The following is an 11,216-nucleotide window of genomic DNA, read 5'->3' as shown; positions in this document are numbered from 1 at the left end:
GGTCTGCAGTGGCACTTAGGATGGTTGTTTCCATCACCATCCATTTACCTTCAGTCTTCATAATTCACATACCTATTCCCAGCACATTGTATTGTTGACTTTTTGTTTCTTTTCATCATTAGATGGTTAATACCCAANTAGCCTCATGCCCACTCTTTCTTCCTCCTTTACCCCAACCCATGTTTCTAGGGTCATTGGATCACAGTTATTCTCTGAGTATTTTAACCTTTGTCATTTTTCAAACATTTTATGTTTAAGTAAATACAGCTGCAGTGAAACTTTAAGAGTATACACATTTAAACCATTCATGGAGGCACATGAGAGCAATTAAAAGGCTAAGCATAAAGATCACAAGTTCAAGGCCAGTCCAGGATACAATAAGACTCTAACTCAAAACATATTGATATTTCCACGAATATAACAATTTAGTTTACTTGGTTGAGTATACTGTAACTGTTTCCTGCAACTAAAGTGCAGTTATGTTTATTGTAGACTTGGTCTCTTCATTCACTTGCCCTGATAGTGGATTCTAGCGGCCCAATGTACCGTGGGTACGTGGAGCCCACGTTGTCCCTGGTACTCACCTTGCTGCTGACAGTTCCACCTTCACACACAGAAGTTCACCAGTGTTTGGGCAGATGCTTGGGGGCGATCATAACTACTGTTGGACCAGAGCTTCAGGGTAAGCAAATTCATCTCAAGTTGAAGAAAGTGCCTGGGCAATCACTGTCCCTCCCTCCAGCTCCCTCAGTATCACCATTGTGTTGCTTGCAAAACTTTTTAATAGTTATCATCTACTGTACATTTTTATTTTCCAAAACCTGGCACTCACTGTTTTATATGTGCCATTTTAAAAATATACAGATGTGATGGTTTGTATGTGCTCGGGCCAGGGAGTGGCAATTTTAAGAGGTATAGTCTTGTTGGAGTGGGTGTGTCATAGTAGGGATGGGCTTACATACCCTCAACCTAGCTGCCTGGGAGTGAGTATTCTGCTAGCAGCCTTCAGATGAAGATGTAGAACTCTCAGCTCCTCCTGCACCATGCCTGCCTGGATGCTGCCATGTTCCCACTTTGATGATAATGGACTGAACCTTTGAACCTTTAAGCCAGCTCCAATTAAATGTTGTCCCTTATAAGACTTGCCTTGATCATGGTGTCTGTTCACAGAAGTAAAACTCTAACTAAGACAACAGGCAAACCATAGTAGGTGTCAGGGTTTTACTGGCAGTTGTAGCAGGCTCAGAAGCCTCTATGTAGAGCAGGATGTCCTTGAACTTGCAGTCTCTGGAGTGCTGGGATTAAATGTGTGCAGCACCACTCCTGGCTAATAGCATTTTTAAAAGTCTTGAGCAGAGAAAACATATTAAATGAAAGTCTGCTTGGACATCTCCTTCCCCCACAATGGAAAGGAAGTTCTTTTAGCCTGGGATGCTGAGTACTGCCTCCATGGGCTTACTCTTTGATTCTAATATCCCTAATGGTGTGTCACCTGTCACTGAGGCAGCTNGTTCAGAGNAAAGGTTCACAGAANGTCGACTGCTGCTGTACTTGGAACTGGACCTTCCTGATGGTGAATTCAACACTGAATTCAGTGAGTCGTGACTGGACCCTGAGCATGTAGACTCAGAATCCCCGCTTCCCTTTCCATTTACTTTATGTCTTGAGAAGGCCGACTTTCTATTTCTATATCATTTAATGATGACACAGTTCCNTGATATGTGTCGCCTCCATTTTGCAGACAGACCATGAAAGTAGAGAGGGGCNGCATGATCATAGATTCCCTTGACTATGTACATTCTGCTTCACATTAAAGAAAATTTCAGACACCTACATTTGTCAACTAAATTATTATACAGGAAATATGTAATATATTTTCCTTAATTACCTCTGTAAGGTTTTATTATTAGGCAAGCAATCTTTAAAGTTGTCATAATGAAAGTAGAGTGTGTTCGTTGAGTAGAGAATCATGGAGTGAGAAATCCTGTGGTTCTTTAGCAGAAGACTGGAAGTTATAAAGGATAGTGTGTGTGTGTGTGTGTGTGTGTGTGGTTGTTTTTAAGGACTTAATTTCTAAGACATTGCCTTGCAAATACAGTTGTGTTTCAATGTCATATTTGTGGTTATAACAAACAATCTGAATACAGATTTGAAGAAGGGTTTACCTAGAAGACGATTACGTTCTAGGAGTCTTTCTGTGACACTACTAACATAGTTACATTTAGCGTTGTCTTTTATTTTCCTGTTAGGAAATGCAGCCACCATATCCACCATCCGCTCTTCCTGCTTGGTGGGCTGTGCCATTACCCAGGACCACTCTGACTCCCTTGTTCAGGCAGCTGCCATCTCTTGCCTTCAGCAGCTTCACATGTTTGCCCCACGACACGTCAATCTGTCCAGCCTTGTTCCTAGCCTCTGTGTAAGTATACAGCCATGCCAGTCACCATCTTATATTAAGAGCTTTAAAGTGTCTTTATCAAAAGACCAAACTGGACCAAAACAAAAACATACTGGCTGGATCATACGTCTTAGTGTTTAAGTTTCAATAGTTATCTTCTTTTCTTTTCTTTATTTTTTATTTTAAATTTTAAGAAATATTTTGATGACCTGCTCATTTCCTAGCTAAGAACTTGCTATGTGTGGTCCCATCCACTCAGAACTGCATTTCTTAGTATTTCTTGAATGATGGCTTCTGGGATCTGCTGCCNTCATTGCAATCTTCAGTGTGTCCATTCAACAAATATTCGCGGATTGCCTGTTAGATGTAAGGTACAAGGCAGACTACTGCAGGCACTTGTATAAATAAGACAAGATCAAACCTTTGCCATGAGGCTTACAGCTAACAAGAGACAGTGAACAATAGTTATTTACAAAAATGATAAGCGCTAGGAAGGCTGTAGAAGGTTGGTAGAAGGTTGAGGATGTTGCTCAGTGGTAAAGCCCCTGTGTAGCATTTAAAAGGCCCTGGGTTTGATTCTCAGCAAACAACAAACAGAAAAGAAAAAGCATTCGGTAACATCAGGAGTATATAACACAGAACTTACCATAATCCAGACATTGAGAAATTAGTTTCCTGAAAAACAGTACTTACAGTGTGTTATGTAGAATAGGATTTAGTCTGTAGACCAGCACAGTATCAGTATTCAGAGGGAAAAGTAGGATATGAGAAGTATATGTTTAATGGTGTGGATAAACCTGGGAGAAGATGTAAGTATGGACAGCAGAAAGCAAGGTGGCTGGATAGCTAGCCAGGGGGCAGATCATGCCGATGTTCATAGATAGTAAGACCTTGGACTTTATTCTATAACAAGGAATCATTATTCTCTACAGGCAGGTAACATGATCAGATCTGTACTTTCCCCATTCTATCCTCGATGCAGTAGGCTAAGAATCTTGGTATTGTAGGAGAATGATGATAATGGTTTGTTTTCGGTTGTTTACAATTGGAATAAGGTGGAAAAGGATGGATTCAAATGATATTTAGGAGGAAGAACTGACAGAATGAGTTGAGTAATTGACCCTGAGGGAAAAGCAAGAAGGATGTTTTGGGTTCTGTCCTGAGCATGGTGATGGAATTTCCTGTGACTGGCATTGTTGGGCAGGGTTGGGGAGTGGTATACCATTATTTGGTTATAGGTATGTGACTGATTACACAAGCCTGGAGCTCAGTTAAAAGTGAATGGAGTAAGCCAGGCGTGGTGGCGCACGTCTTTAATCCCAGCACTTGGGAGGCAGAGGCAGGCGGATTTCTGAGTTCCAGGCCAGCCTGGTCTACAGTGAGTTCCAGGACAGCCAGGGCCATACAGAGAAACCCTGTCTTGAAAAAAAACCAAACCAAACAAAGAAACAAAAGACTGGATTAGAAAAGTGAGTTTGGTACTGTAAGTCATTTAGATAACCTACGGGAGTAGCTGAGATCAGAGTGAGTGCTGAGTTAGAAACCTGCCATGGTAGACTTACAAAAGAAAAGAAGACTATTAGAGAACTGAGAGGGAGTGGGGAGGGGACAGGAGGATAACAGTGACATAAGAAAGACTGAAGGAAAAGTAGAGGGTGTGTATTTACACGGGCCAAGTGCAGTAGCAGAGCAGTTAGCTATATTAAATACTGACAAGGCCTGAGGTGAGCTGTAATATGTCCTTTGACCTTTGTCACATGATTGTTTGCGGCAAGAACTCACCGGAAGAATGATGGAGGTGAAAGCCAGAGGTTCAAGAATGAGCACAAGTAGAAAGTCTTTGTAGACGTTTGGGATGTTGGGGTTGGAGCAATGACTCAGTGATTAAGAGCACTGGCTCCTCTCCAGAGGATCCAGGTTCAATTTCCAGCACTCATATGATGGCTAACAGTTGTCTGTAACTCCAGTTCCAGGGGATCCAACATCCTTTTCTGGACTCCTCAAGTACTATCTGCACATGGTACATAAAAATATATGCAGCCAAAACACCCCTTCACATAAAATAAAAATAAGGAATGTCTTTTAAAAGCTAAAAAAAAAAAAAAAACAAACAAACAAACAAAAAAAAAACAAAAAGGAACAAGTGGAAGAAGTCAGTGTCCAGGAGGTCTAGGATAGGAGAGACTTTCTTCTTTCCTGTAGTAGCAGTGTGTAAGCCTGTTGCCGTGCTGATGTGCGGAGCTTAGTAGAGGGGAACTATTAAGCATCCAGGAAACGGGAAATCATTTATAGTCCAAGTGGATTTTAGTGGAGTAGAGTTTCCAGGGCATAAGTAATGGGATTGCATTTTCACTGCAACCTGACAAAAAGGAGATGAACAGAGCTAAACATGGGCTTAGAGATTAAGGATGTTGTCTGTTGATTTCATATTCGTAGGGAAAGAGAAGACTAACTTCTGTGAATGAGGGACTTAAAGTTGAGGATAATGGCATATAGGAAATTGAACTCGCTGGGCATTATAAGAGTCTCTNGTAGAACAGGGAGTTCATTATAGATTAATGACACTCTGGCTCCAGTGTGTGATGCATGATGGGATCAATTTTGATTAATTATGATTTTTTCATATCTGTAAATGACTTAGATGAAGACCATAAGAAAGTAGACTTCTGTGCCTTCATAGGTAGACTTTGAGCATTCAGGGTAGCGTAAGGGAAGGAAGATTGCTNATGACACAGTGCTGCAAGGACAGACAGTGGAGCCAAGAGGAAGCTGGAGAGTGATACCGTAGATGTCACCATCAGAGGGTGCTGCTGGGGGAAGGAGGACCCTGTGGGATAATAAAAGGGCAAGATAGGCGATTCTGGGTTTTGTGTGGTGTATTTCATTTTACTCTGTAAACATACCCCTATTTAGGGAGAATTCAGCAAGTGCCCGGCCATCATGGAGTTTGAGTAAGTCACAGGGTAGAACCAAATGCACACGGCATGTTTACAAACAATGTAGAAAGAAAACAACAGAATATTAGTGTGCATTGCCCTCTATGATAGGAAACCGAGCATTGTGCTGAAGCTGTGACCTAGTGGGAGCCATGAGGGCATAGATGGTATCTGCTACATACCCAGTACGGCTCAGACAGTAACTGATGAAGACACAGACCTACCTTTCTGGGGTTTCTGGTTTCTCTCCATTTTTTTCTTTGAAAACATTTAAAAAACATCTTGGTTTGTATGTGTCTGAGCATGTATGTACCACCATTCACATATAAATGTCAGAAGACAACCTTAGATTGTCAAGCTTCCATCTTGTTTGAGACTGGGTCTTTTGTTTTTTGTGTACACCAGGCTAGGTGGCCTTCAGACTTCCAAGGACGCTGCTGTTTCCACCTACAGTTTCTCAGTAGGTGCTCTGGGATCACACAGCCAGGCACTGCTGTGTCCAACTCTTCCATGAGGTTCTAGGAGTAGAAACTTAGGTCCGCAGGCTTGGGCGGCAAGTGCTTTGCCTCACTGAATTAACATGGCCCCAGACCCCATTTTTTTCCTCTTTAAATTTATTATGCTATAGAGGTTGACAGAACATAGTAAAAGGATCTAGTAAAGTAAAAACCGACTCTTACCTGAGTGNATTTTATCACTAAGCCACAGGGAACGCAATGAGTTTCCTATGCCTAACGCAAGCTAATGTTTCCAAGCTGATTCCTTGGTGGAACATCCAGGGTTTTATTACCGGGCATGTCGGAATACTTCCCTGAACCCCTTCCAAAAGACTGCGTGAGTGAGATTCTTCTCATCTCGGGGACGGGCTGGCACAGCAGCTGAGACATGAANAGAGGGGCATTCAAGTAGTTGCCCAAAGCCTCTCAAACAGTTTNCATTTACCAGATGCTAAGACACTTGCTGAAAAACAGTCTGTGTGTGAATTCATTCAAAGTAGTGAAATGAATTCAGACCTCAGTAAATTCACATCAATNAATTCTGCTGTCCTTGTCACCAGAAATGGACATATTATGTGAAAACACATACAGTATCTAAAACAAAAGGAATAGGATTTTTTTTTTTCAGCAAATGTATTGAGAAGTACATTTTGAAGGCACAAGCGCCACTCTGAATTACCATTTCTGTTCTTGGAATGAACTGCTTTGTCTGTCATGTGACCACACTGTCACATGACCATAGTTCCTCTTGTCCAGACAGGATCATTGTATTTGTGTCATCTAGAATAATTTTAGAAATGGTCAGTGAATGATTTTAACTTTGAAATTCATCTGTATGTTCCTTAGCCTGGCATAGTGTTGCATACCACCTATGATCTCTGCACTCAGGAGGCAGAAGCAGGTGGGTCTTTATGAGATTGAGGCCCATTTAGTCTATATAGTGAGAATCAGGTCAGCCAGAGCTATATAGTGAGACCTGGTTTAAAAAACAAACAAAAAAAGAAACAGGCTTCTATTTGTCGTTGCTGAAAAAGTCCACCCACAATTGAATTTACCTTGCTGAAGCCATATGCTACTCAGAGATGGTGGAACTATCTGTGGTGTACTGGAAAATTGTTAGAGCATGAACTTATGCTGTGCAGAAACTCCTCTGAATTTCCATTTAGTGTATTAGAGAACAGATCTCAGCATAGGGATTTTGGTAATGCTGTATTTTCTGTCTGTCTTACTGACACGATCATCCTCAAAAACGCCATTGTATAATTGTGTTGTATTTGTTTAAAGGCTGAATTTTATTATTCTTTAATTACGTATGTTTGTGTGTCTGAGTGTGGGTGTGGGCACATGATGTATGCAGGTGCCCAAAGAGACCAGACGTGTCAGTTCCCTCCGGAGATGGAGTTAACAGATAGTGATGGGTGCTGGGAGTTGAACCCAGGTCTTCGGGAAGAACATCAAGTGCTCTTAACTACTGAGTCATCTCCCAGCCCCTGATGGTAATTTAAAAAAAAGCAAGGTCTTTCATTAAGGAGCCTCTTAGAAGTAAGGCTTCCCAAAGATGAGTTTACAAGGTGAATGAACTTCAAGGTCCCAGCTGTAGTCACTGTCCTGACTTGTGATGTGACAGGTTCACCTGTGCAGCTCCCATCTGTTGCTCCGACGAGCGGCTGTGGCCTGTCTCCGGCAACTCGCACAGAGAGAAGCAGCTGAAGTGTGTGAATANGCCATGAGCCTGGCGAAGAATGCAGGGGACAAAGAGATCAGCGGTGGTAGTGAGTCTCTGATTGGACAATTCTCTTGTTTAAAAACTTTCATGGAGGGGGGCTGCGATTGGGATGTAATGTGAATAAAAACAAACATTATGGGAAAATACTTTCATATTTCTAAGAGATCAGAATAATCAGTTTGAGAAACCAGATACTAACCATTAATCTCAGCTTAAATTTTAATACAACAGTAAGCAAGTGGAGATCATAGTTAAAAGGTATTTCATACTGTTGTGAGTCATGTGTAAGGCTTGGTCTTTAGTGTATGCTACCTAGAGCATATAACATCGCACACAGATTTACTTGTGGCAATTCCCTTTCAGATGTCAATCCTTTCACACCTGGAGTTAGTTCTCGCAGTGACATCCATTGCCGGCACCAGGGTGTTAATATAACAGACACGGGACTTGAGGGACTTCTCTTTGGAATGCTAGATCGAGAGACAGATCGAAAACTCTGCTCTGATATTCACGACACGTTGGGGCACATGCTTTCTTCACTGGCAGTTGAAAAGCTTTCCCACTGGCTAATGCTTTGTAAAGATGTCTTAGCAGCTTCTAGTGGTACGTATTTAAATGATGCTCTTAAAACAATGAAGATCATCTTGCTTCTGATAATAAGCATAGATACATTTCTCTATTGAGCCCACTTTAAAAAGTATCATTGACTTTCATTCACAGCTTTCTATAAAATGTTGAAGGTTAAATCTTGGTATAAATTAAGATGCTTTTGAAATACATTTTAAATAAACTCTTTTTGAAAGTTCAGCTTAAATTTTTACATCTTAAGAATCCCGTGCTACTCTGCTGTAGAACATAACCTATCATCCATTTTAAATATTCAAGAGAAGTGCATATGCGGATAACTGATGTTGTCTTTCATCTTAAGAATCCCGTGCTACTCTGCTGTAGAACATAACCTATCATCCATTTTAAATATTCAAGAGAAGTGCATGTGCGAATAACTGATGTTGTCTTTCATCTTAAGAATCCCGTGCTACTCTGCTGTAGGACATAACCTATCATCCATTTTAAATATTCAAGAGAAGTGCATGTGCGGATAACTGATGTTGTCTTTCTTGGTCTCGGATACAGAAGAGGCTTGTGAATTTCGCTCGTTGAGAGAATGGGTTNACGTCTTCCCGAAGCATCGTCTCGGGACGAGTCATGCTGCTCTCCTTTCTTGTTGTAGATATGAGCGCAGCTACCCTCTTAAGCAGTGGGAAAGACGAAGACTCTGAGAAGAAAGATGAGACGGATGACGACGCCATGTTCACTACCCTGGGCGACGAGGACAAAGCAAAGCCTTCNGTGGCTCCTCGCTGGGCCACTCGGGTGTTTGCTGCAGACTGCCTGTGCCGAATCATCAACCTGTGCGAGAACTCAGACCAGGCTCACTTCGATCTTGCCTTGGCACGGTCTGCTAAACTACGAAACCCAAAAAGTAAGTGTCAGGTTAGTTCTTCTTCTCCTGGAAGTCTTTTTGATAGGTTTGAGCTATTTCACCTCTCTGAGCATGCTTTAGGCTATGCATTTTATTTATTGCGGGTTGCCTTGCCTTGANAGTAAGTGTCTGTCCCTGTATACTACTTGTTTGCATTTAGAATATTTGTTTATATTTAGATATCTGTGTGTATGAATTTTATTCTTTCAACCATATTAGAATAACAAGGTTTGCAACTTACATTTCCTCAGGATATAATCCTCAGTTTAACACTTAATTGTTAAAGAGATGATACACTGTGGGGAGCACATCGGAGTTAACTTTGACTGACTTCTTGCTTGTGATTAGTCATGAAAGAGTCTGCCAACATCTGCCTTTGTTTTTAATTAAGATGGGCATTATACCCTGCCAAGTTCCTCCACTTAGGCATATGTCCTTGAGAGACTGTCCTAGCTTAAAGGAAATGAATGGCCTTAGTCAAACATAGATACTGTGTACCACAAACTCACCATGTAAACATTTGTAGTCACTGTTTATCTTCTTGGAATTGATCACACTTTGTGTTGCTTACCTTTAAAAGACACTAGAACATACACTTGCTTGCTAACACGGCGTTTACCAACAGCCTGCCCGTCTCTGTCTCTTATGTCTTTCTGACTTTCCTCTCACCATCCTCATCATCACGGCATCATCATCATCATGCCAGTAGTGGTTCCTCCATTGACTGACCGACAGGCTCCAACAGTGCAACTTTCAGGTCCAAAGTCAAATGAACTTTGCCATTCACAGTTAGAGATGGTCAGAATGGTCTATGGCACATTTCAAACTTTCATATTTCACATATGGAAATACGTGAAATTATTAGGTAGTTTTGAACATTTTTTTAACCTTTTGTAAGCATTTTGTTATTTGGATCAAATATTATAGAAAATCCACAAAGTGAGCATTAGGCCCGGTAATAAATATTTTCATTTTATAGTTAAAGAGACCCAGAGAAATTGAGAGAACTGATCCAGTAAGAGACTTTGTACCTGTATGTAGTTGTCTCTCTATTACCCTGCTGGTTTTTTGATTTGTCTAAGTTGACAGCATAGATGTATATATATTTAAATGCCTTGCATGTTATAGCAGTGCACAGTGTATGAAATGTGAATCAGAAGATAGAACACATATAGACTCTATATTCACTGTGTTGGGGAAACACAGTGAATATAGAGTAGTATTCATGTCATTGTTTAGTCCATATTAACTGAGTCCTATTAACTGAATATTGAGAATGTAAAGAATCAAAGTCATAGTCAGACCTTACAAAACCCTAACAGTCCAGATGATAGAGAGGTTGACTTATGAATCCAGTATGTCTGATGTGTCCTGACAGAGGTNTTGGGAAGATTCTTAAAAAGGTTGTTTGTGGGCTAGAGTGATGGCTTGGTGGTTAAAAGCCCTTGCTGCCCTTGTGGAGGACCCAGGTTCAGTGCTCAGACTATCAAATGACTCACAAATGCTTCTAACTCTAGTGCCAGAGAATGTGATGCCCTCTTCTAGCCTCCCTGGGCCTCCATGGGTTGCATTAGCTATTCCATCTAAGAGGGGAGTGCTGCTCATATGCAGAATCTGTTCACAGTCTGGTACTGTGATTCCCCCATGCACTCTGCATGTGCTCTTTGCTTCATGGTGCTTCACAGCTATGGCTGGATGGTAGGATGGTCTCAGCTTAGGTTCCAGTGTGAAACAGGAGCCAACTCTGACTTTGAAAAGTTGCAAACCTGGCCCTTTCCAGGTTACCCTTTGGATGCATCCTCATCTCCTAGTCCTCCTGTGTACTGCGCTTTAGCCATAGGAATGGTCACTCCTAGACTGCAGTAAGCCTCCCAGCCCTCCTAGTTACCCTTGACATTTCCACCCTTTACATATTCACCTGAGATTTTAGAAAAAAGGTTTCATAAAGAGGTTTATGGGTGGAGACTGGTAGGGAAAGCAGCTCTCATTTCAGGTCCAGTTGNTTGATTGGGAGTTTGATAGATTCCTAGATTTTGTGAATTAGATGACAGAGAGAACAAGAATTATTGTCTTTTATTCTTCCANTTATTTATTTATTATTTATGAATTATTTCTTGTTATTTACATTTTGTTTATTTGCATTTATATAGCCTGAGTAGATCCATTTTAATTCAGA

At 41.2% G+C, this 11,216-nt stretch overlaps 1 protein-coding gene across 1 annotated transcript in view; it reads left to right on the top strand.

The window, feature by feature from the left end:
• Nucleotides 1-11,216, top strand: part of Heatr5b (HEAT repeat containing 5B) — a 78,821-nt gene that overhangs the window by 29,488 nt on the left and 38,117 nt on the right. Inside the window, exons 14-18 of the mRNA XM_029470916.1 lie at nt 493-682; nt 2,250-2,419; nt 7,459-7,603; nt 7,921-8,160; nt 8,789-9,040. Of these exons, the coding sequence (XP_029326776.1) occupies nt 493-682; nt 2,250-2,419; nt 7,459-7,603; nt 7,921-8,160; nt 8,789-9,040 (997 nt within the window). The remainder of the gene's footprint in view (nt 1-492; nt 683-2,249; nt 2,420-7,458; nt 7,604-7,920; nt 8,161-8,788; nt 9,041-11,216) is intronic.

Source organism: Mus caroli, chromosome 17 (genome assembly GCF_900094665.2).
Source record: "Mus caroli chromosome 17, CAROLI_EIJ_v1.1, whole genome shotgun sequence".
In the NCBI taxonomy this organism is placed as follows: Eukaryota; Metazoa; Chordata; class Mammalia; order Rodentia; family Muridae; genus Mus; species Mus caroli.
Note: the sequence above shows the minus strand (reverse complement) of the source record. Positions and strands in the feature narration are given on the sequence as shown.